The sequence below is a fragment of the Nyctereutes procyonoides genome, unplaced genomic scaffold (genome assembly GCF_905146905.1).
Source record: "Nyctereutes procyonoides isolate TBG_1078 unplaced genomic scaffold, NYPRO_anot_genome, whole genome shotgun sequence".
Lineage (NCBI taxonomy): Eukaryota > Metazoa > Chordata > Mammalia > Carnivora > Canidae > Nyctereutes > Nyctereutes procyonoides.
The window spans coordinates 56438532-56463779 of record NW_026575043.1 but is presented as its reverse complement, the minus strand read 5'-3'; the positions used below and the strand labels follow the sequence as shown (position 1 = coordinate 56463779).

Here is a 25248-nt window from a genome sequence, read left to right as displayed (position 1 = left end):
GTTGGAGGGAAAAGGGCGAGGTGGGGTCGCCCCGCTTCCCGGGATCCCAGGCAGCGCCCCAAAGTTGGTGCTGCAGGTGCAGCGCCCCCTCCTACCCCGCTCCTCCCCAGCCGGCGCGGGCCTCGGGAGGCAGGAACCCCCCCAGAGGCTTAGTTCGGGGGCGCCTGGTTCTCATCCCCCAACTTGGAGGGTGCACTTCTGCACGGAAGCCGCCGGGGCGGTGGGTGGGGGGTTGTGGAGGGGCGCGGCTTTCCGGGCAAGGGGCGGCCAGGCGGAAGCCAGGCTGGCTGGCCGGTGGGGCGAGCTTAGCGGCCGTGGCACGGAGCCACGGAGCCGGGGCGCCCATGTGACTGCGGTGTGCTTTGGAAGAGGAAGCTGTAGAGGTCAGTGCAAAGGCGTCACGCCAGAGCGAGCGGGAGCAGGAGTGAGGGGGGAGACCCGGAATGAGCGCGGGGCGGGTGGCGGCTGCAGGGGCCCCGGACAAAGCCGCCCTGTCACAGCCACCCTGGCCGCGGACGCCTGCATTGGCCCCGCGGGAGGGGCGGCGGAGCCCGGCGGCCAGGAAGTGAGGGACACGGGGGAGGGGCCTCCCTAGGAGGGGCGGGGCTGGAAGCGGCACCCCCACGCTCCGGAGGGCCTCGCAGGATGCTGGAGGGCGACTTGGGAGGGCAGATCAGAAGCAAACACAACTTGGAGAACTTTCCTTGCACATAGCTGCCGCCGCTCCTAGTGATTACGTCCATGCGTGTGTGTGTGTGGGGGGGGGGGGGCGGGAATTGGGGCTGGGGGCAGGAGGTTGGGGGTTGGTGAATACGTGGGGCCGGGTCGCCCTTGGGCCCAAGAGCCACGCTCCGCTCCCCGCCTCTCCGCTGCGGGCGCCGGGGTGGTTATCCAGCTGCAGACTGAGGGAGGCACATCTCGCTCCACCCCACAAACACTTAAATTGTTTTCCCTAGGTTGTTTTCTGCTGAGGCCTGAAGGGGGTGGAAACCAAGGTTAGATTAAAAAAAGAAAAGAAAAAAGAATCCAGACGAAGAGGTGGTTTTAGGAAAAATGAGGACTAATATTTTGAAGTGGTGCTTGGAGAGGAGGCCGGTTGGTCCGTGGGGGTGGGGTGGGTTAGGGTTTCACCCCCTACTCCCCACTCCCAGTTCCTTGGAGAGAAGAGGGTCATTCTGGTCTTCAGAGTAGGGACCCGCGCGCGCGTGGAGGCGCGCGGTGGAGGCGGGAGGGTGCAGAGCGGGAGCCCAAGCTGGGACTCTAACAACCCCAGCGCCAGCCCCGCAGCCCCGCAGCCCGCGCCTGTCTTCGTGACAGGGCTGCGTCCTGTGCTGTCAACTACACCCCTCCGATGGGGTTGCTAGGCAGCGGGGCTCTGATGTGGGGGAAGGCCTTCTGATTTGTCAGCCTCCTGCAGACACATGGTTAAGGCTCCTTCCAGCCTATCCGGAGGAGGGACGCTGGGCACGCTGCCTGCATACTGCCGAGCCCCGGGTCCACCTGAATGTGAGGTGCAAAAGGCAGCTAAGAGGGAGGGGGCACCTGGAGCCCACCAGCCTCCTAACCAGCTCAGCCCCACCACCCCCATTATCTCCACTGGGGCTTGCTGCTGGCTCCTCCCTGTCTGTCCCTGCCCCGTTCTGTTCCTCCCCTCTTCCCCAAACCATGGAAAAGCAAAGTGCAGCGGGGAAAAGAGGTCAGTGGGGTAAGCATGTGTGTGTGGGCCTCCGGAGGTGCGAAGGTGCATGAGCATGAGCCGTGGGGTTGCTGCCCCCTCCGTGCTGCTGGTGGCTCTTGTGGGAAGGGGTGGGAGGGAAAGAGGGGGCCCCCCCGGCATTGCTGGCTGCCGGGCCTGGACTTGGAAGCCTGCCCTCTCCACCCCCACTGCCCCACCTCCCCTTAAGCTCTGCCCACCCCTAGGAGGGCAGAATGTCAGGGGAGGGGGGACCAGACTGGTGAGTTCCTGTAAGGAGGGGTGGGTTATCTGGCTGTTGCTAGAGCTCAGAAGGGGGGCTGCTGGCAGGTTCTGTCTCCTGAATTCACCTCCTCCACCCAAGCCTCTGAGGGTTGGGTTCTCCCCTCTGCCTGTCCACCACCCACCCCCAAGTGTCTCCTCTTAATCCCTTCACTTTTTTCTTAGCAGCTATATGGAGATAGAATTCCCATACCGTTCATTCATTTAAAGTGTACAATTCAGTGGTTCAGTGTGTTCATAGAGTTGTGCATTCACAGTCAAATTCAGAACATTTTTATCTCCCCAAAATGAAACCCTGTACCCACTAGCAGTCATTCCCCATCCTCACCCTCCACCCCCAGCCTCAGGCTTTGGCCACCTTGAATCTACCTTCTGTCTCTGTAGGTTTGCTTACTCTGGACAATTCATATCCAGGGAATTGTATACTATGATCTTTTGTGGCTGGTACCCCTGTCCTTTTGAGCTGCACTGCTCACTTCTCAGGCAGTTGCAGTTTGTCTTGCCGATTAACTTTTCCTGTGCGGTGCTCTATTAAGAATGTCCCATCCTCAAGGGCAGGGGTCTGATGCATTCTTAGGCATTTCTCTAGGTGCCGTACCTAGCTCTGGGCTGGACCATTGGTTGGCTCTCAGTAAATACTTATTGAATGAATGAAGAGATGGATGAGGACTGGTGATTGGAAAGCTATGCAGGTGGTTTACAGTGGAATTCCAGGGGCCCAGCTGCTGCACAGGGACGGGGGGGAGGGTGGCATCTTGGGAAAAATGGCAGGTACAGGAGCTGGGAAGGAGCAGAAAGGAAGCCTCTCTGGCTGGGGTGGGAGTGGGGGTGGGGGAAGAGTAGAAGCTGCCTGTGAGGGATAAACCCAGTGGCCTGTGGGTTGCCAGCTCTCTCCTGGGAACCTGAAAACCAAAATGCCTCCCCCAGCCTTGGGGGCAGGTGGCCAGTGCTTGAGATTCGTCATCTGATCACAGGGGCTTCCCCTGAGGGGAACTCCGATTAGAATTGGGTTTAAAAAGAAAAGAAAAGGAAAGGAAATTCCCCAGTGTTAGCATTTATAAAAAGGCAGCTGGTCAAGCATCTCTGAAGCTTTTGGCTCACCTCCTGTGATTCAGGCACTGAATTGTTTTTTTTTTTTCTGCTCCCCTGCTTCTGTGCCACAGGTACTGTCTGATGAGCGTGAAAGGCTGTTTCACTGACTTCCACATCGACTTTGGAGGCACTTCTGTTTGGTACCATGTTTTCCGGGGTGGGAAGGTGAGTTGAGCTGAGTCTCTTAGACTTTTGTCCAACCCTGGCTATTTCTTCATGGAGGGGCTCGCTCCATGCCCCTCTTTTCCCTGCCCCACGCCCAACCAGCTCCTACCCTGTGAGCAGTTTCAGGGCTACCTCCTCACTCTCTGTCTTCTGGAGAGAAGGATCAAGGTCAACTCCTTTGCATCACATCCAGTTACCCTTCACACATCTGCTTAGCCAGTCTAGTGTTCTAAGCACCTTAGGCCAGATTACAACTCTAGTTCTGGTTCCCAAGAACTCCCAGTATTCATTTTGCCTGCCCAGAGTCTCAGCCCAGAGACTGCTTAACTGAAAAGTCTAGTTGCTGGCACTACCTGCCTCCAGGAACATTTTATATGAGGCACAGACGTCTCCTGGAGAGAGGAGGTGGTGTGTGCATCCAGGATGCTCCTGCTGTGTTTGCTTCTGCGTGCACTCCATACGGCTGTTGGGATGCTCCTTGAGTATACGCTTGCCTCCTTCCTTGCCTGGGTCTATGTGTATGTTTGTTTTAACCAAACGTGTTGGAAGAAATTCTGGGTAGGAAGTCATTCTGCTTGGTTCCAGATGTTTTTCCTCCTTCTCCAGAGTGAGCACAGTCTGGGTTTATTTATTGGACCATTTTATCATATAATTTAGGAAATTCCCTTCTTTTCCTTCCCTTACCTCTCCAACAAGCCTGTGGCTCAGGAGAAAGAATGTTCCACACAGTCCAGGAACTCTACCCACCCTGGTGTTTCAGCGGGAATGGAGATTCCTTAAAGGCAGGCAGGTGTGACCCAGAAGGGCGGCACCCCCTCCTCACCATCCCAGAGACCCGTTGGGCCCAGTCCTGGAGGTGGTCCCCTATCCTCCCTGCTCCTAGGCTTGTGGGGCTGTCTCCTTGGGTTGTGCACAGCCTGAAAGAAATCCAGGACTTTGACCCAGATCTTCAGCTCATTGCCTCCTTTTCCTCCCAAGATCTTTTGGCTGATTCCTCCAACCCTGCACAATTTGGCACTGTACGAGGAGTGGGTGCTGTCAGGCAAACAGAGTGACATCTTCCTGGGAGACCGTGTGGAGCGATGCCAAAGAATTGAGCTGAAACAGGGCTACACGTTTTTCATCCCTTCCGGTAGGTTTCAGCAAGACTCGTGCTGGGCTCTCCCTCGGCCCTTGGCTCTCCCAGACACCAGGTGAAGGCTCCTGCATCCCTGTGGCCTCAGCCACGGTGTTGGGCCAAGTGATGGGGTTCTGTGGGCCTGGTGGCCATTGGCAGTCCCTGAGAGGAGACGGCCTCTGTCCCTTTCACATCTCACCTGTGTCTCCCTGCCTGTTGGCTAGAATTCACTCCTGGGAAAAAGCCCAGGGCCTCCCTCAGGGAAGCATGAATGGCTTTCCCAGGACTTCCTGTGGAGATTTCTGTGTGAGGGGATGACAGTGGTACTGTGGGGAGGGGTCTGGGTTCACCCCCTTGAAGGAGGAATTGGGTTGTTTTACCCAAGGAAGCGCAGTGTATGGTAATGGCAGTCCCAGGCAGGTTCTGGGGGGGAAGGGTAGATAGACCCCAGGGTGGGGGGTTTTACAGGCGTGCCTGAAAGCCTAGGAAATGGGCAGAAGGGAATATACCTTTTGGAAAGGGCCCAACATGGCAGCCTCCCTTCTGCGGATCAAGGTGAAATGTAGTTGGAGGTCAATGTCAGCTCTTACATTTGGACTCCCTCCTTCCCCTACCCCCAAAAAAATTAAGAAGAAAAGGGAAAAAGAAATCAAGGCTACAAGTATAGTAGAGGGCAGTTATTAAGAGCGCCAGCCCTGGAGCCAGACTACATGGCCTTAGTTTGAATTTTAGCTCTGGTGCTTACAAGCTGTGACTTCCTAGAAATGACTTTACCTCTCTGTGCCTCAGTTTTCATGTCTGTAAAATGGGAGTGAGACTTCCCAGGGTGGTAGTGAGGACTGAGTGAATGAAGAACTACATGCCTACAGCTATTTGGTGATGGACTGAGGACTTCTGGGCAATTGCAAGCTAAGGCACCAGTGAGCATGACATGCCCTAGGGGTTAGGGAGTGCAGTCCTTGGCTATATTAACAGTAACATTTTCCCCAAGATGAGGAAGGTGACAGTCCCACTGTTGAGAGGAAGGGGGTCAGGTCACATAGAGCAGGTTGTGTTCCTTTTGGTTACTATACTTTGGAGAGTAAGTTGACCTGGAGATAGGAGTCTGGATGTCACATCAGGTGAGATGAATTTGAAGGAGGAATTGAGTGGATTTTACCCAGAGAAGCAAAGCAGGTGTATGAGAACAGCAGTCAGCTAGTTGAAAGGTTGTCTCTTAGAAGAAGAGGTCCAGCCACGCGGTGTTGGAATGACTCTGGTCTGCTAGGTAGTGAGCTCCCTGTCACTGGGTATATATAAGTAGAGGCTATATATAAGGCTGTGCCAAGGAGCCTGCAGGGAATTTGCCACTGAGTGTGGGCTTGAACCTTACGAGTATCCTTTGAAGCAACTAAGATCTATTGGATGGAGAAGCTGGTCACACTTAGGTTTCTGAGAGTTGAGTTGGAAGCTGGCCTTGGGTCTGGACATGAAGCACTATGGTAGCATCTTCCACTGAGGGGATGAGGCCTGCACACTTGTACTCTTCTAGAAAGTTGGGCAGAAAGTAGAGATTTCAATATTAGGGAAATTGGGGATTTGGAAGTGGCAGGGTGTAGTGGGGGTGACTTTGTTGGCATGGCTCCAGGTCCATCCTCAGACTTGAGGAGAGGAAGGACTCCTATGTAGGACAGAATGGGTTGTAGTTGGTGGGCAGCATTTATGGTACGTACCCTGGCAGATGTGGCACAGAAGCTCGGGAAGGTAGTGGTACCCTTCTCGAGTGTGTTCAAGCCACTCATTAGGTGTTGGAAGATTGGCCATGGTAGATGCAAGGGAACTCGATAATGCTCTTGGCTTTGCTGCTGATGCTCATTGTGACCTTGGGCTGGTCTCTTCCCCTGTCTGTGCCTCAACTATCCTATCTCTACAATGAGTGGGGTGGGGCTGAACTGTGGAACCCTTAGAACCCTCCCAACCTGGCCCCCCTGAGTGCAGGCCTCCTAACCTCCCTGGGAGGACAGACCTCCTTTTTTCAGGGCCTTTTTGCAGAGCGGGGAGGTGGCTCATTGCTTTCCTTTAGTCTGGGATGGGAGGGGTGTTCATTTTGGTGACTTAGCAAGTTGGAAAGGGTCTTGCGAAGCGACATTGGAGCTCCAGCAGGGGTGTGACTATCTGCTGAAGGCAAGAGGAGGATTTGAACTGCAGCTACTGGGCTGAGTGAGACCCCAGCAAAGACTCCTGGCCCCGAGGGTTGTGAGTGAGATGCCAGCCTGTTCAGGAAGTGGAAAAGTGGACAGTTAAAATTTGTCACCTTCTCAGGGGGAGGGGGTACGTATGGTACCCAGGCATTGATTTCTGCAGGGACCAATGAAATTAAAAAAAAGAAAAATGGGAGCTTGTAGTTATAAACTTGTAGTTTTGCTAAAGACGGGTGTTAATTAAAAACAAAGCAAAACAAAAACACCCTGGCATCTACTATTGCTGATTTTCACAAATGGAAGATGACGCTAAAAAAGTTGGAAGTACATGATTTCAGAATAAAGGACAGTTCTTTAAATCTGACAGTTTTGAGTCTATGAAAAATCTGTGCCATCTTCATTTTTCCCATTTTGTTGCCAACCAGTGAAAACTGAGGGGCCGGAGTTATGTAGTCACAGAAGTCATTGGGCACCTGGGGATTCTTTCCAGCCCCAGCGCCCCCTGCGCTGTGGACAGACACATATCTGGGGGTTGGGAGAGTTGGAGTGTGGCTTTGGGTGAACAGTGGAGAGCTAACCTTGGAGAAGCCGGCGTCTCTCCATGTGGGTTCTTTTTTTTTTTTTTTAATAGTTTATTTATTTATTTATTCATTCATGAGAGACACAGAGAAAGAGAGAGGCAGAGACACAGGCAGAGGGAGAAGCAGGCTCCATGCAAGGAGCCCGATGTGGGACTTGATCCCGGGTCTCCAGGATCACGCCCTGGGCTGCAGGCGGCGCTAAACCACTGCGCCACCAGGGCTGCCCCATGTGGGTTCTTCTGTATCAGGAGTAGAGAAGCTAATTCTGGCATTTCTCACCTCTGACCTCCCACCATGGGTCTTTGTCACTACAATGCAACCTTGGACCTGTGTCCTCGTACCTCATGCTGGCCTCACATCTCCCTGTGGGTCATTTAGCAGGTCTTCAAAGCTCTAAGTTAACCAGGAAGTTGCTAGGTTGGGATGGTTTTAAATGTTACAGTGTCTTTATGAGATGTGGTTTAACTCTTTTTTCTTGTGTGTGGCCTGGGTACTGGCTGTGCTGCAGGGGTGACAGTTCTCAGGCCCCATTCCTGGGTGGTCTGGAAAAGCTGCCTGGAAGAGGAAGACTTGAAGGTGGCTGGGGAATGTTATCTGGAGAAAGAGGTGCGGGTTTGTCCTGTTGATGAGGCAGAGGCAGTGGGAATACAGAGGCCTCACCAGGGTGCACACAGCCAGGGGCAGGAGTGGCTGGCAAATTACCCAGACTTAGCCTGATCATTAGGTGGAAGGAAAACTTGAGGTGGAAATCATCCCCAAGAAGTGGGAAGTCAGATGGACCCAGTGACATCTTTTTCCTTCATGTGATGTGACCTGTGGCCAATGCCCTGACCATGCTGATGCGCTCAGCCTCCCCCTCTGGCTGCACCAGCTTCAGTGAACTATGGCTAATGGTAATAATAACTCATATTACTGAGCGACAAATATTTTACATACGTTACTTACTTTCTTCATAAGCAATGGGAAGAAACTTATTTCTTTATTTTTATTTATTTTATTGTTTTTTAAAGATTTTATTCATTTATTCAAGAGAGACACAGAGAGAGAGAGGCGGAGACACAGGTGCAGAGGGAGAAGCAGGTTCCTCACAGGGAGCCTGATGTGGATTCCATCCCAGACCGGGATCACGCCCTGAGCTGAAGGTAGATGCTCAACTACTGAGCCACCCAGGCATCCTGAAACTTATTTCTTTAAACAAAGAAGATTCATGGGGGTGCCTGGCTCAGCGGTGGTAGAGCAGGCAACTCTTAATCTCGGGGTTGTGAGTTTGAGCCCCACATTGAGTGTAGAGATTAGTTAAAAAAAAATCTTTTTTTAAAAAAGTTTTTATTTATTTATTCATTCATGAGAGACACAGAGAGAGAGGGAGAGAGAGGCAGAGACACAGGCAGAGGGAGGAGCAGGCTCCATGCAGGGAGCCCGATGTGGGACTTGATCCCAGGTCTCCAGGATCATGCCCTGGACTGAAGGTGGCACTAAATCACTGAGCCACTGGGGCTGCCCTAAAAAAATCTTTTTAAAAAATCTTTTTTTAAAAAAATATTTTATTTATTTATTCATGAAAGACACAAAGAGAGAGAGGCGGAGACACAGGCAGAGGGAGAAGCAGGCTCCCCACAAGGAGCCCAACACGGGACTCGATCCCAGATCTCGGGATCAAGCCCTGAGCCAAAGGCAGATGCCCAACCACTGAGCCAGGCGTCCCTTAAAAAATCTTAAATAAGTTTCCTGAGGCCCAGAGAGGTGAATGAACTAGTCCAAGGTCACACAGTTAATAAGCAACAGAGCAGGGCAAGAGCCCAGATGTGCCTAGTTTCAGAGTTGACCTGGTTCTCGTTCTCCATTAGCCTGGGAGTCAGCAGACTTATGATCTGGTCTCCCTTCTCAGCTATGTGACTTTGGGAGAATTTTTTGCTCATTTAACAAACTTCCTTAAGGGCCCACTTGGCAGTGTGGAAAGTGATAGGGGGGGACTATAAGACAGATTCTCTCTGTTTTGAATTCATGTCCAGCCAGGGAGCAGCCAGGATGGTGGAGGCCAGTATGGGGACCTGGGAAGGACCCTGAGGTCAGTGGCTTGATCTGGCCTGAAAGTGTTTCCCATCTTTGCCTTGTATTAAGAATCACCCATGACCTAGGGGCGCCTGGGTGGCTCGGTTGAGCATATGACTCTTGATTTTGGCTCAGGTCATGATATCTAAGTGATGGGATCAAACCCCACATTGAGCCTATGTTGGGCTCCAGGCTTGGTGAAGAGTCTGCTTAGAATTGTTTTCTCTCTCCCTCATCTTTTCCCTCTGCTCCCCCTGTATTCTCTCTCTCTCTCCCTCTAAAATAAATAAATAAATAAATAAATAAATAAATAAATAAATAAATAAATAAATAAATAAATATTAAAAAAAGAAAGAAAGAAAGAAAGAATCGCTCATGACCCCAAATTCAGGGGTAGCCCTAGGTGTTTTTCGTAGTCTTGGGACATTCTGAGAAAAAGTAACCTGAAGCTACTCAATAGGGTAATGTGGCTTGGGCCTCAGATGATCTGCCTGTAAAATGGGTAGAGAGTAGAGAGATGGTAGCAGTGAAGCAGGCTAGATGTGAAGCGGAGGAGTTGGGGCTCCAGGAAACCAAATGTTTGCTGCTCATCTCTAGCCAGTTAAAGTTGGATGAAAATGGCCTAGTGGGCCCACCTTCCTGTTTTTCTAGAGAAGGAAATAATTTAGATTATCTTGTGAAATTTCCCCATTTTTGTAACACAGGTGAATCAAACTAAACATACTCCTGAGTCTACCGCAGTCTGTGACCTGCCAGTTTGGATCATTGGTACCAGCTGTGAGGTCCTAGAGAGGAGAGGCTGCACCTTGGCAGCTGGCCTGCCCAGCCTGGGGCCTGGCCCAGCTCAGGGAGTCCATGAAGGAAGCAGGTCTTGGCCCTTTGTGAGGTGCATGACTTTTGGGTTTACCCTTACAGCAGCCACAAAGACAGACAAAGGTGGATGGGGGCGGAGGGGGCTTTGGTATCTGAATCCTGAGTGTCTGGGTTGTGGGTGAGAGAGGCTCCCTGTGCTCCACTGGCCCTCAGGTCCCAGAGAACACCTGTCAGTAGGTTTTGTGGGTCGCCTGCTTTCCTTCCACGATTGGATCTGTACCCTGTCTCTTGGCCTGAATTGCCTCTGTTATTGCCTTCGTATTGCTGGTGACTCTGGCCTGAAAGCATGCACAAGGCAGATACCAGCCCCCCCAGCCCAGTCACCAGCATGGGACACCTGCTCTCTCATGCTTACTGGGTGCAGCTAAGGAGACATCACCAGGAGGGTGGGGATGGATGGAGTCTATGAACGCTGTTGTTTCCCCTCCCTGGTTCTTCTGGAGGGGAATGTTTAAGTCATGGAGCAATCTGAGGAAGGCTCGGGGGAGGAACTTGGCAGTGACTGATCCATTTGAGGCTGCCTGACCCACCTGTGAGGTCCTGGCTTGGGGGATAGAGGGGAGTGGGTAGAAGTTTCTAGAACCCCTTGAAATGCCTGGGGGCATAGATTTCCTGTCACTCCACTTGAAACAGAATCTCTCTTCTATTTCCTGCTTTGCTCACACAGCAGGGTAACAGGTTGGGTGTGTCTGCATTTTCTACCTGACAGGACAGAAGGGAGAGTCCAGGGCTGATAAATGCAGATTTACGTGGGTATCACTCTTTGCAAACCTTCAGGGAGGAATGAGATGACCACAAATATCAGTGGCAGTTGCTTACATGGACTGAGTTCTTGCTCACCAGGTCCCCCACAGGGGAGGCAATGATCTCCCTCATTTCACGTGGGCAGATGGAGGCCAGGAGAGGGGATAGTCTAGTGCCCCCTATTGCATAGTGAGTCAGCCATGGAACACTTTTCCCCGGAGGTCTGGGGAGCTTGGGCTTTCTCTAGGGCTCTGCGTCAGCATGTGAGGAGCATAGGAACAGGACCCAGGAATCTTTGCCCCATTCAGGCTTTACCCCACCATATGCATCTGCTTGACCTCGGCGGTCCTAGGTCTCAGTTTAGGAAATGTTGCTTAAGTAACATTGATGGTGGTAACAAGAACAGTAATAGTGTAGCTCTGCTCAGCAAAAATATTAAAAAAAATGTACAGCTGAGAAAATCAGGTGCTCCACAGCTGAGGTGGAGAGGCAGAAGCAGATGTGGAAGCCAAGTCGGCAGCCGTACTTGTCCTGCACAGAGGTGCGAAGGTATCGGGAAGGTGCCCAGGTGTTGGCAGGAGCGCACCTGCCCAGTGGAGCCAGCAGTCTGGGGAGCTGACAGCAGAACCAGGTTACACAGAGTCTTAGTTCTTGTGCTCTGGGCTGGTGGTTCCCCTGGCCTCCCCCATGACTGCCTGCTCATCCCACTCCCTGATGGCTCAGCACCCTGAGTGTCCCACAGATGGTGTCCATGGCCACCTGTGGCTGCCTGTGACCCGGGGTTGGCATCTTTTCGGTGGAGGTATAGGGGCTCTGCAATTGTCCTTCAAGCAAACAAATGATTCACATGAGTTGGAGAAGAGGGGCCAGGAAAGAGAAGACGTGGGTGCCAGGGCTCAGGATCCTGGGGCTTGGGTTGTCCTGTCTGTCACCTTTGTCCTGTGCTGACCCTGTCTTTCACCATGAGTCTCTCCGCCTCTGTCTATCCTTGTCTCAGCTCTATCTCTCTTGTTTCTCTCTGTGTGTCTCTTTGCCTCCCTGGCATGTTTGCAGTCCCTTTTCCTGGGACCTGTAGGCCTGGTGCACTAACCAGTGCAGAACGGGTTAGGCCTGGTGCACTAACCCGTGTAGAACACCAGTACAGCATAGCCATCAAAAACGGAGGCACTGTGTGCTCGCTTCGGCAGCACATATACTAAAAACGGAGGCGCTGTCACTTAGTAGTTGTGGCTTCATTCAGCAAGTCACTAACCTTCTCCTAGCCTTCGTTTCGGCATCTGTAAATGGGAGTGGATTATAATCCTGCCTGTCCCCTAGCTCTGCACTATTACTATAGGCGGGGGTGCATGTGGGTCTGTTGAGCTCTTGAAACATTCCTTTGCCAAAGGAATCAGGTGGCTTGATTTGTCTGGCCTTCACAGACCGAACAAGGCGACACCCTGGGTTCCAATCATTATAACTTCACTTTTCGGTGTGTCGGGCAGGCATGTGTCTGGATCTTGTAGTTCTGGCAAGATGTCACTCCTGAGTTGTGGCCTCAAGCAATCCTTCGTGACTCCTCCTGAGACTGGTGGTCTCTGGGATTCTGAGGGGCGGGTGAGCACCCTGAATGAGAGGGGTCCAGCTCCCTGGCCAACAAGGGAGGGAGACAGGGCCTGCCTCTGTTGGCTGCTGCGGCCAGGCCTGCAACAATATGAGGAAGCCTTATCAAGGCCATCCAGCCGCCTACCACCGTCTTGAGCCAGCTAAGGGTCCGTGCCTGCAGCGGTCCATCAAGGCTGTGTGTCTGAGACCTGTCAGCCAGCCAGGAACCCTGCCTTCTGCATCAGGCAGCCCGAGTATCCTCAGTTCTGGCCCTGGTTGCTCACTGAACCTCCTGTGCCCTTCTGCATGCTCCATAGGTGACCCTCCCACCCCAGTGGTCCAGGAACCAGTGGCTGATCCTCTCTCTATGCCCTCCCCACCCCAGGTTGGATTCATGCAGTCTACACTCCCGTAGACTCTCTGGTATTTGGTGGAAACATCCTGCACAGCTTTAACGTGCCCATGCAGCTGCGGATCTATGAGATCGAGGACAGAACACGGGTAAGGCCGCTTCCTTCTCTCCTCGTGGGGTTGCCCGGCCCCTGAGCTCTGTCTGGCGCTCAGGGTATGTGGGACAAGTGGTTCCAGAGTCCTCCTTGGTCCCCCCTCCCTCCTGTTCCCTGCCTCAAGCAGGGTCTTGGTCCTTGCAGGGGCTGTTGGCAGGAGTCCCACCCAGAGCCCCTGGAGTTTCTGTTCAGCTCCAGGCTAGTGGCGGCCAAAACCCCCTTCTCAAAGAGGAAGTATCTTTTGAGAAAGCACTGTGAAATATCAGGAACCCTGCCTCTTTCTTCTCCTGTGTTGGGAGGGATGCAAAGGAGTTGGGCAGGGGATTTTGTGGTTATTACTGCTGTGGTTCAGAGGGGGGCCTTGGAAAGGTCAGCTCTTGGGCGTGTGTCCCCTCCATCCAGGGACCCCAAATGTGAAGTAGTGCCCTGAGGAAGGCAGTACCTGTGAGTCCCTCAGGATTGGCTCTGAGCTCTGTCTCAGTGTCTTGCTTGCAGGGTGGGGTGGGGTGGGGGTGTGGAGGCTTTTCCTCTTGACGGTGACAGTAACATGTAGGGTCTCCCTGACCTCCACCACCCAGGACTGGGCGGGGGGATGCTGAGGCTTAGACACCTGACCCGGTGCTCCTCTCCACTCCGCTCCATGAGCTTCCTCTGGAAAGTACTGGCTGCTTGCATCTGCACCCTCTTCCCATTGTGGAGTTTGGCCAAGTGTCCCTAGACATTTGAGACAGATTTGAGGGAGGGAACGGGCCAAGACAGTGCCCATTCTTTCTTCTTTTTTCTTATAGTTATTCAAATATTCATTTCTTTTTTTTATTGAGATAGAAACCGCATATCATAAAATTGACAGTTACAATGCCCAGGTCAGTGGCATTTGGCGTATATTCACATAGTTGTGTAACCACCACTCTAATGCAAGGATATCTTCATGCCCCAGAAAGAAACCTTCTACTCATCAGCAGTTACCTTCTGTACCACACCTCCCTCCCCACCGACCTCCCAAGCCTTTGGCAACCAACACTCTGCTTTCTGACTCTACGGATTTGCCTCTTACTGGACGTTCTATAAACCGAATCATATATTGTGTTCTTTTGTGATTAGTTGCTTTTACTTCTCATGATGTTTTTAGGGTTCATCCATGTTGTACCATGGATCAGTGCTTTGTTCCTTTCTGTGGCTGAATCAGAGTCCATTGTATGGATAGACCATACCACGTCTTCTTGGATTTTGCCCCAGATGACTTTTTTTTACCCTGGGGAGGTACTGTCATGCCTGGACTCTGAAGAAGCATCTCATTGAGGCAGATGCCTTGGGCCCAGGGTCCCCACCTTTCTTGGTCTTGTTTATAGGCCCTGATCTGCACAAAATCACATACATGAACCAAAATCTTAGCTGCTGTGTATCTGACTTCTCTAACAGTCTCGACGTTGAGGGACCTTGTCTGAGGGTTTCCTGGGAACAACCTTGAGCTGTATTCAGTGGTCAGGTGTGCTGACAAGGGCAACTGCACATCTTCAGATTGATGGGTTTGCTGCTGGGATGCCTGGATCTGCAGAGACAGTCTTGTTTTGTGGATTTTCTCTGTTGCCTGCCTACCATCCCTTTTCCGGTCTGGGGGAGGCCAGCCGCAGCCAGCCCTGGTCTGGTGGATGCTTCTCTGTGGCTTTCTGGGTGTGAGTGGTCATCTCAGTCTGGGTCAAGTGCTGTCTGGGGCTTCAGCCAACTGTTCTTTGGCCAGCCCTGAAGAATGGGCCAGTTTGCGTGTGAGCAGACTTGGGGGGGGGGGGGTGTATGGGATAGAAAAGAAGAAATCTAGAAGAAGTGAGGCCCACGACTTTCTAGCCAATTCCTGAAAGCCAGAATCAGACTGGGATTTCTAAAGGCTTTGGCAACTTGCTTGACAGCTGTCCCCCTCCCCTGGGGAATCCGAATTGTATATCTCCGTGGATTTGGGCCCCATGATTCCATCAGGAGCCCAGCTCCCCTCCCCTGCTTGGTGGGAGGTGGAAGGGAGGGTAACAGTGTGGAACCCCCAGCATCACACTGAGTGCCTGTAGGATATCATGCCCATGTTGAGATAAGCACGGCAGGGTTCCCCCCCCCCCAACCAAGGCCCACCGTCCCTGTTGTCTGAGTAGGCGCCCCACCTGGTTTCCCTGAGGCACGTTGATGGGTGGGGGGCTGGTGGGCAGGCTGGCGGGCAGGCTGGGTTGGAAGCAGCGGCAGGCTGTTTAATCTGCTTTGATTTCTGGTCTTTGGAGAGGGCTTGGCTACAAGGCCCAATTGTTTATGTCTTAGGAGCCAAGGCAGACAAAAGATGCTGGGGAGAGAGCACTGGAAGCCAGATAAAATGCCAGGGCTCCTTGTCAGCTTGCTACAGCTTAATTCCTTACATCCCTGCGAGCTTTCTTAAGAAGGTTATGGCCATTTAAAAATAGTTTTTCAAGAGTCCCTAAAACAGGGCTTTGCTTGGAAACCAAAGGCAGGGGCTGGGACACAAAACTGTCAATCTTTAAGCCTCATGGTGTGGATTTGTCTTAGAAAAAGAATTTGCCTTTGCGGCCCAAAGTGAGGACCCTTTCCATCCAGACCAGGGGAAACCCAGCAGTCTCCTATGTTTAGGAAGCCATGTCTTAAGCATAAGGATTTTAATATTGGGGGGGGGGGGTTGGATGATAGATGACTTCACCCTGCTGCCCCTGTGGCTCTGTCCTGCCAGGGCCTGGTGGTTTCTCTGTGAAGAAACCCACATGCGTACTGCCCTGTGCAGATTAAATCCTCTCATTGTAAAGACACAGGGGGCAGAAGGAACGACACCAAGGAATGGATGTGTTGCATGTTTATTATTTGAAGATAACGTCTCAACAACTATCACGACATATTTTTTAACTCCAGTTAGCTTGATGAGGAACAGGGATGGTCCAGTCGATCATTCATTAAACTGCCGTCTCTCTTATGTTTATCTTTTTTTTTTTTTTCCTAATGGCTCTAGTGAAAGCAGCTTTCTCAGGAAAGGTAACGCCGCACGCTCCATTCCCCCTCAGCCAGTGAATATCTATTTGGAAATCGCAAATAATTTTCCCTTCCTTTCCTCTTTTCCTCTACCATTGGATTTTTTTTTCCATTGACTTTTTTTTTTTTCCAGGAGAAAAACAAATTTTAAGACTCTTCCACCCACCCTCATATTTTAGTTTTTCAAGTCCCTTGAGACCTAGGAGATTTAGATGCACCAAAATACCTTTGGTTCTGATCTCCTAAAGTCACTCAGCTGTTAGAGGAGGGGCTAAGGCCAAGTGCTACTCTCAAGGGCCTTTGGGAACTCACAGCTACTCCTTGAGATCTGCAGATATAGACTGATTCCCCCCGACCCCCCAGGCTGGGAGCGCTGCATGCTTTCTGAATGCCTTGCCTTTCGGTGAACAGCTCAATTTGGTGAGGCTCCGAATTTGTCAACAAATAATGTTGAGCAATCGTGTGTTTAATGTTCCCAGGCATGTGGCTGAAACCTTTTGGAGGCGAAGGGTGGAAGGCGACAACCCGTTTGTAAGTCAATTCTTTGCAAATTTTTGTTTCCTGCGGTGCTCTCTTGGAAAAAAAAAAAATAAATAAAATGAAAAATTTTGAATTCCTTCATCAGCATTTGTTTTCACTCAGCTGGTTTCCCTTGGGTTCAGCAACAAGGAGGGGAGACTTCTCTTCCTCCTCTCCTGACGTAGAGCCAAAAAAAAAATATTTTTTTTTCCTGATCTAGAAAGATTCTTGGGCGCTGGTTGTGCCCATCAGTGCAGAGCGGCTTGCATGGTTTCCCAAAATTTGAAAGGACAAAAGCAACTTCAGAGATTTGCCAATCGAATCTGAAGTCAGGAGATGTGAATGAGGGTGGGAGAAGAGGTGGGCCTGCCCGCCCTCATCCTGCTCTGTTGGTATTGGCAATTGGTTTCAAAATCGTCGCTTGGTCCTTGCTCTGGAGCGGGGGTAGGGCTGAGGCTCCCAGACCCTTCTTCACAGGAGGTCAGGCTCTGTCTCAGTCTGAAGTGCCCCTCTCCTTATAAACTCAGAAGGGCATTGATCCAGTGACGGTGAAAAAGGATGAATGCTATCTCAACATTAAAGCCAGGGTTCTCAGGAATGTAGCTGGAGCCAAGGAAACCGCTAGATGTTCCCAACTCCATGCATTCCCCCGGAGGAGCTCAAAAGCATGCGGCGGCCAGGATCTCATTCCAGCACACCCCATCCACCAGAGGTGGGGAGGTCAAATGGATCCAATAAGCAGATGGGAGAAGCAAGACCCCCAACGTGGGCAACCGTGGGCCTCACGGTTGAAAACTAAGTCAGTGGGGCCTGGGGTGGCTGGGGGGACTGAGCTGGGACTCTCAGGGCAGAGTTGGGGATTTTTCCAGGTGGTCATTGTGAGAGGGTCAGGAAAATGCTATTTTAGGGCACATGGAGGTCTTAGGTCTGCTTGTCTTTGCCTTTATCCCACATGTAGAAAGTTGCCTGTAGGCTGTCGCAGGGAAAGGTAGGAGGGTGTCTTGGCTTGACATCCAACTCCCTGGGTTTCTGGAAGTTAGGAGAGGTGAAGAGGGGTCTCTTGCACAAGCAGAAGTTCCTGGAGGCAGACACACCCTTGGCGAGAGGGCAAGAGAGCGGGCCCGGAGTGCATGTGGATGTGCAAGATCTATGGGTTCAGGATGAAGTTTCCAGAATGTTCATCAGTGCAAGGCCATCAGTGGAATTGCTTCTTTGCCATCTTTCTTTGTCATCTTGTCCATTTAGACCCCGTGCTTCCACCCATCAGAATCCTCCTGGAGCCCAGGGCTTTTCATAGTTCTGATACACAAAGCTATCTGCACCTACACTTCCTCCCCTCAAAGAAATGGCCCAAAGGGGAGCTCCCTCTGGGCTCCTGCTCCAGACCCAAGCGTGTGTCTCCTGGTGTTAGAGCCGTCTGGGTCACCCTGGGGACCTGTGTCCAAGGGAATCTTCTGGGAGTACAGGTGGGGCAGTGCCAGGTGGTTGTCCGGGTGGAGCAGGGGTGGGACCGTCTGAAGCCCCTCCCCCTGGGGTAGGAGAGGCCACATCCCCTCCCTCCTCATTGGCCGCCCCCTGTGCCTCCCTACCCAGAGTGCAGGAGATGCTTGGTAGCCGGTTTGCAAATGGGTAAGGTTTGGGGGTGTGTGTGTCAATTTCTGTCTTTCAAGGGGCAGGGAGCATAGCAGAGTCTGTGCAAGAATTTTTGAGAACGAGGAGGAGCCTGTGTTTGTTGTAGCTGGAATCAGGCTCAGATCTGCAGGTACCCGCACCCTCTGTCAGCAGGTCAGGGAACAATTCTTGTTTCTCTGCATCTCACAGAAGCACAAAGTGGACCCCAGTCCGCCTTCCCCTGGTGCCCTGTAGCTCAGGGGGCTTTGAAATGATGCTCTCACCTAGGCCTCTTTTTCCCCTCTTCCTCTTCATTTATGCATGCTACTGGTATCTTGCCCCTTTCAGCGCCTCTCTCCTGCCTTCCAGCTCCCACCTCCCCCATTTTTCCTCCTCACACCATTTGTGCTCTTGTTAAGATGGTGAAAATAACTCCTACCCGCAGAACCCCGCCCCCACCTCCCCATTTTCTCCCTTGGTTCTCCTTTGCCTTACAGAAGTTGACTTCCAACCTGGGTCTTTGCTTTCAGGTGCAGTCCAAATTTCGTTACCCCTTCTACTATGAGATGTGCTGGTATGTCTTGGAAAGATACGTGTACTGTGTGACCCAGCGGTCCTACCTCACTCAGGAATACCAGAGAGAATCCATGCTTATTGGTGAGTGCAATGTGGGCCCAGCCGCTTCCACTGCTCAGCTGGGCAGGAAGAATTTTTTCAGTGTGGCCCTTGAGAGTCTCTGGGTTCTTGGAATTCTTTTGAACCAAAGTGTTGGGCAGATTCGTAGAGACCCCTTAGGAGGGGAAGCCATCTTTGTCACTGTCCCATTTGGAATACAGAGTCCAAGAAATTGAAAGTGTGATCCTAACAGAGTCACCTTGGTGGCCTCCAGGTCATGCTGAGGAGTCATTCCCAGGCATGGTTGCTGAAACAGGATCCCTACAGAGCAAAGAATCCTGGTTGTTTTATTCCTCCGTGGCCACCAGCTGATCCCCTATTCTCAGCCCTCCGCTGCACCTAGGGGTTGGATTTTTGTCTATATAGGAACAGGCCCATGGGATGCAGCCAATCCCCCAAAATCTGAGGCCAGCTTGGAACCAGCGGGGAGGGGTGACCAGAGCTGGAGACACAAGCATGGCAGAGCTTTGGGTGGTTCTGACAGAGGCAGGGGAATAGCCTTTAGAGCCATGGCTGCTGCAGGGAGCCCTGCCTTAATGCCTTTACTTAAAGGGACATCACCCCCCAAATGGCTTGATCCTGGAATCTAGACTTCTAGATGCCTGCCTGAACTTGCCTGTAACTGTGCCAGTGAGCCCTGAGGAGCAATCTGGAAGAACATGGGTCTTCCCCCGCTGCCTCTGAGCTGAGGGGTTTTCTGGATCCAGAGTTGCTGAGACTCATTTACTGCTTCTTTCTCTTTTTTTTTTATTTTTTTAAATATTTTTTAAATTTTTATTTATTTATGATAGTCACAGAGAGAGAGAGAGGCAGAGACACAGGCAGAGGGAGAAGCAGGCTCCATGCGCCGGGAGCCCGACGTGGGATTCGATCCCGAGTATCCAGGATCGTGCCCTGGGCCAAAGGCAGGCGCCAAACCGCTGCGCCACCCAGGGATCCCTACTGCTTCTTTCTCATCACAGGATAGAAAAATAGGATCGATCTGTCTCCTGTAGGGTCTACACAGTTTCTCCTGCAATCTCCATGATTTTTAGATTCCTTATTATTTTTTTTTTTCTCATTGTAGAAAGCCTCTACCCTCCTTCCCTTGACTCTCATCCTTAGTGACTTTTTTTAGAGCTTTCAGATTGGGCATATGATGGAGAACAAATAGTTCTCTCCTGAACTATTTGTAATAGAACTCAGCAAAATAGTTCTGCTGAGGTCTGTATCGGGAAGTGGTTATTTACTTCCTAGAAATTCAGTTTTGCCTGGGGAGTCTCTTATGGGTCTCGTACATGTCAGATGATGCAATATTCAGGTGTTGAAAAGTCCTGAAACCCCACAACCTGCTCTTTGGAAGCTCCCAGCCTGGTAGGAAATGGGAAGTTAGTCTGAAATAATGAGGGTGACCCCTGTGGTTGTAGTAGCTTACACATTCCTGTGAGGACCAGAAGTTTGATTTTTGTGGCAGTCCTCAGGACCAGGAAACGGAGGGTCACTTCTCTCATTTGGATATTTTAGAGCTGTAGAACATTCCCAATTCCATTCATAGGCACCAGAGGAAAGCTTGAGGCAGCTTTTGCATTGTTGATGCCTGCTTTTTTCTTGAAATTTCTTGCCTCTGATTCCTCTGAAGCCTCACTGCTTCTCCTACCAAAGTAAAGGGGAGACATCAGGGAGATGCCTCATTTATCAAATGCTGGTTGTGTGCTAGGACCCGATCTCAGCAAAGCCTTATTGGATCCTCACCTCGAGCGTTCAGAGAAGCATTTTTTTGTCTTGTATTTTTATTTATTTATTTATTTATTTATTTTTAATTTTTTTTTAAAATTTTTATTTATTTATGATAGTCACAGAGAGAGAGAGAGAGAGGCAGAGACACAGGCAGAGGGAGAAGCAGGCTTCCAAGCACCGGGAGCCTGACGTGGGATTTGATCCCGGGTCTCCAGGATCGCGCCCTGGGCCAAAGGCAGGCGCCAAACCGCTGCGCCACCCAGGGATCCCCTGTCTTGTATTTTTTAAAAAAGCATTATTGGGATATAGTCCCCATACAATTAATATACAATTTAATGTGTACAACTCAGTGGTTGTTTTTCATATATTCCCAGAGCTGTGCAACTATCACCAGGCAATTTGGGGTTGTTTTCTTTACCCCAGAAACATGTACCCTTGTGTTATCTCCTTATCTCCCCCACCCCCAGTTTAGGTACCCATTAATCTACTTTTTCTGTCTCTATAGATTTCCCCTTGTTCCGGACATTTCATAAAAATGGAGTTGTTATAGAATATATGCATTTTTGGCCTTATACTATATACTCACCTATACTCACCTGATGTTGACAAATAAAATGCCAGGTGCATTCAGAGAGGTGAAACAACCTGTCTGGGTATACATAGCTGGAAAGAAACAGAGCTGGAATTTGATCCTATATCTGATTGACCACAACCTTTCTAGAGGCTAAGGCACAGACAATGTATTAGAATTGTCAAAAGGAGCTTGATGTCCAGAGTAAAAGGGAGGCATAGTGAGTGGAGTTTCCAGGGACTTCCAGTAGGGAGTTTAGGGCATTAATCTCAGTGTTTCTTGTGACCCTCCTGCTTCTTGTAGATGCCCCAAGAAAGCCCAGCATAGACGGCTTCTCATCTGATTCCTGGTTGGAGATGGAGGAAGAGTCTTGTGAGCAGCACCCTCAAGAGGAGGAGAAGGAGGAGGAAGAAGAGGAGGAGGAGGAGGAGGAGGGTGCAGATAAGGTGCCCAAGCCTCCCGCCGATGGCCCTCCGTCACCCACCAGCACCCCTTCAGAGGACCAGGAGGCCCCTGGGAAGAAGCTCAAAGCACCTGCCATGCGGTTCCTCCAAAGGACTTTGTCTAACGAGTCAGAAGAAAGTGTGAAGTCCACGACGGTGCCCACAGACTACCCTAAGACACCCACTGGCTCTCCTGCCACGGGGGTCTCCGCCAAGTGGACCCACCTCACTGAGTTTGAGCTGAAGGGCCTGAAAGCGCTGGTGGAGAAACTGGAATCCCTCCCAGAGAACAAGAAGTGTGTCCCTGAGGGCATCGAGGACCCCCAGGCACTCCTGGAGGGTGTGAAGGTGGGCAGGGGTTCCATCTGGGCCTGGGCAGCTGAGAAGGGCTGGGTAGGCTCCCAGGGGCAGCTCACTGCAAACTGTCGTGAAGTCTCTCTGTGTGGAAGAGGGACTTCTGGTCCAAGCAAGCCTGTCTAGGGCTTCTGAGCTGAAGCCATCATTGAGAGCTAAAGGGGAAGCTGCCTCTGTAGTTGACAAGGACTTCTTTCTTAGCACTTGTTGAAAATCTGAGGCTTTACTGGCAGTAGGCATTATAGCTATACCCATAGTGAGTGCTCTTATTAGGTCTGGGGACAGACCCTTCCACCCGGGGCTGGAAGACTTGCTGTTCTGGGCTGGCTTCCCCTGGAGCATGAGTCTGTGACCAGGTTGCATATGAGCATGTTGCACATCTGGGCAGTCCTCCAGGTGCCCAGCTAAGGTGGGCCATGTAACCACCTGGGGTTCAGGGGTCTCTAAGTAGAGCCTAATTATTGAGCGTATGTTCATTGAGCACCATCTGGGCTGGCCACTGAGAGAACAGAAAGCAGAAGGCATAGTCACTGCCCTCAGGTAGCTCACCAATTAGCAGGAAAGCAAGTAGGAGAAGAAGCCAGGAGATAGGGAAAATTAAGAAGCACGTAGCATGCTGTGTGTACCCAGGGCATGGAAGTAGGGTGAAGGATACTCATCAGCCACACCAGGTGCCAAGGGCTCTGGAACAGTTACGCAGAGGGCATTTGGCTTGGCCTTTAGAGGCTGCATAGGCGTTCTCCAGATGGGGAAGGCTGTTACAGGCAGAGTGCAGATATGCAGGGTGTGCATATCCCAGGAAATAGACTGAGAGGTCTTCTGGAGTAATCATCATCATAACGTATTTGTTGAAAACTCCCTACCTGTCTGGGACCAGTGCTAGGCAAGGTACTTGAGTTGTCTGTACTTATCTGACATGGAAGTAGGTTCAGAGAGGGTAAAGGATATGCCTGAGGTGACAGAGCAAGTATTTGCCCAGGGCCCCCCATCAGGCAGTCTAACAGGGACCACCAAAAGAGGGAGCCAGCATACAAAATCATCAGTCCAGATCTATTTCACTTTATGTAGAAGGTGTTCCCTTTCAGGTGCTGGGAAAGGAAAATCTTATAACTGGGGGAAATTGCCAGCTAAAAGAACTCTGTGGTGATCGTCCCTGTAAGGCAAATCTTTACTTGCTTTGGGTCTTTTTCATTGACTCTTGACTTTTTTGGAGGTTGTTGACCTCTGTTGAGGGTTTTATGAAAATTATGAAACGGGCAAAATTTTGCATGCTGTGTCAAGGGGCCTTGGACTCCTGAGCCTGTTCCTGGACCCCAGGTTAAGAATCCCTAATCTCGTGGCATGGAGTTTTATATGTTATGTTTCCTAAAGGAGACCTTAGAATTCTGTTATGAGGCTCCTTTTTCCTTCTGAGGTCCTTTAAAGTAAAAACAAGGAATTTTCATCAATAATAAAACCATAAACAGCATTGGGGCCCCCACAATGTTGTAAATGAGTTACAAACACATTCATCTTCTGAGGAAGTATTGTTCTGTGCTTGTGGAAAGCTCTTTTTTTTTCCTTTAGAAGTATCTTTGTGTCTGTGATCTGTTTGTGTGCAGTGTTTCTGATTGGTCGGATTTCTTTCTAGATTTGGGACTTGGCCCCTCCTGTCTCTCACCTATACTCACCTGATGTGATGAGACTGGAGTCAGCTGTTGATGGTGTGGAGGAGGCCTGGGATAGGGGTTTAGATGCATTTTCAAGGAGCCCGGCCTCCTCCCTCCTCCTGTCCTCACCATGGGGTGAGTTCACTGGCAGGTTGTGATAATACTTTTCAGTGGCCATGTGCTGTTACAGGTGTTTTCCATATATAAACCTCCAGCAACCCTTGATAGTGCTTTTATTATCCTCATGTTGCAGATGAGAAAATCAAGGCACAGTTAGGTTAAGTGATTTGCCTAAGGCCACACATGCTCAGTTGGGGAGTCCTTGCACTCACTCCCTACACTGCACTGCTTTGTTTGGCTGCTGTAGAGAAATTTTTTTCCCTTCTCAGAAGCCATCCTACACTTAGGGAGAAGGTAGTAAGGGGATTGCTTTGGTGTCTTTTACAGAACAAGCAATGGTTCTGGCCATGGAACAGAGTTTGTAAATTGGCAGTCCCTGGCCAAATCAAGCCTCTAGGCATTGTTTTTGGCCTGCACAGTTTTAAACATATTTTTATAATTACTTGCCAACATTAAAATATCAGAAGAGTCATAAAAAATATCCTAGCTATCCTGGCCCATGTTCTTGACTGGCTGCAAACCACAGGAAGTGAGTAGCAGCTGACCTCATATACCCCAGTCCCCACCACTCCCTACTGCTTCCTTGAGCATGTATTTATTATTAGGTTCACACATCATATAATATAGCCACTTAGTTCATTTATTGAATTTATCTATATTTTTTAAAGACTTTATTCATTTGAGAGAGAGAGCACACGAGAGACAGCACAAGTGGGAGGGAGGAGCAAGCTCCCCACTGATCACGGAGCCTGATGTGGGGCTAGATCCCAGCCAGGACCCTGGGATCATGACCTGAGCTGAAGACAGATGCTTAACTGACTGAGCCACCCAGGCTTGAACTTACCTGTCTTTCTTTTCTTTTTATTTTTCTTTTCTTTTTCTTTTTCTTTTCTTTTCTTTTTCTTTTTCTTTTTCTTTCTTTTTCCCTAAGACACCAGAAGAGATGATTTCTCATGTACATGTTAAATTCAGCCACAAAAGAAAACAGAATTAGTCTCAAAAGTCACAGGTCCAGGGCAAAGGGCCAAAAGGGACTATTTTTTGGTATGAACAAGGTGGTTCTCTCAGAGGTGGTAGTCGTAATCAGATGGCGGTGGGTGTTGTAGATCCATTAAATCAAGTTCTAGAAAGTAGGCATGCAGTCCAACAATTTGTACCAGCGTCACTGGCCTCTGGCTTTCCTTATTTCTTCTTCCGTGGCTTTTGTCGGTACATAGGCTAATGCTTTACTTGGACCTCTGCCTCATCTTTTTTGCTTCAGTGTGCACATTGGCTTCTTCCTCCACTTGGCTGTCATGGTGCGGAGGTTTCCAGAAGATGGCGCTAAGGCCAAGAGAGCTGCAACTTGCCTTATTTTTAGAGATAAATTTATGTTCTTGAGTTTTGTCTGGGGAGGCCTTTTGCAGCTTAAAGAGCTTGTAAATTGGGTAGACAGGTCTCTTTAGAGCCCCAAGAGAACTGGAGCATCTGCTTGTGTCTCTAAATGCTGTGTGGCCAGGAGTCTGTATGGGGGAAGTGGGCCAAACATCTCTTCTGGAACAGGAGGGTTCTTGGCTGTCCAGCCTGGCCATCGGCCTTCTCAATCCCTGGATGCCCAGAAAAGAGGTGGAACCTCAGACTGACCTTCAGAGTGAGAGTGTTGTCACAGAGGATGAGCAGCTTCTTGGCTGTACTTGATGCCTTGGTTTTCTCTCTCCTCAGGTTTTGGG

The 25248-nt window shown here is 50.7% G+C and overlaps 1 protein-coding gene across 5 annotated transcripts in view; it reads left to right on the top strand.

Moving 5' to 3' along the window:
• Positions 1 to 25248, top strand: part of KDM2B (lysine demethylase 2B) — a 120065-nt gene that overhangs the window by 34368 nt on the left and 60449 nt on the right. For 4 of the 5 annotated variants that reach the window (XM_055323419.1, XM_055323416.1, XM_055323418.1 and 1 more), the window contains 5 exons: positions 3139 to 3232; positions 4211 to 4364; positions 12749 to 12864; positions 18542 to 18668; positions 21277 to 21764. In XM_055323419.1, coding sequence (XP_055179394.1) covers positions 3139 to 3232; positions 4211 to 4364; positions 12749 to 12864; positions 18542 to 18668; positions 21277 to 21764 — 979 coding nt within the window. Of the gene's footprint in view, positions 1 to 334; positions 384 to 3138; positions 3233 to 4210; positions 4365 to 12748; positions 12865 to 18541; positions 18669 to 21276; positions 21765 to 25248 lie in introns of those variants that run through there. The other variant, XM_055323421.1, reaches the window with a different exon arrangement.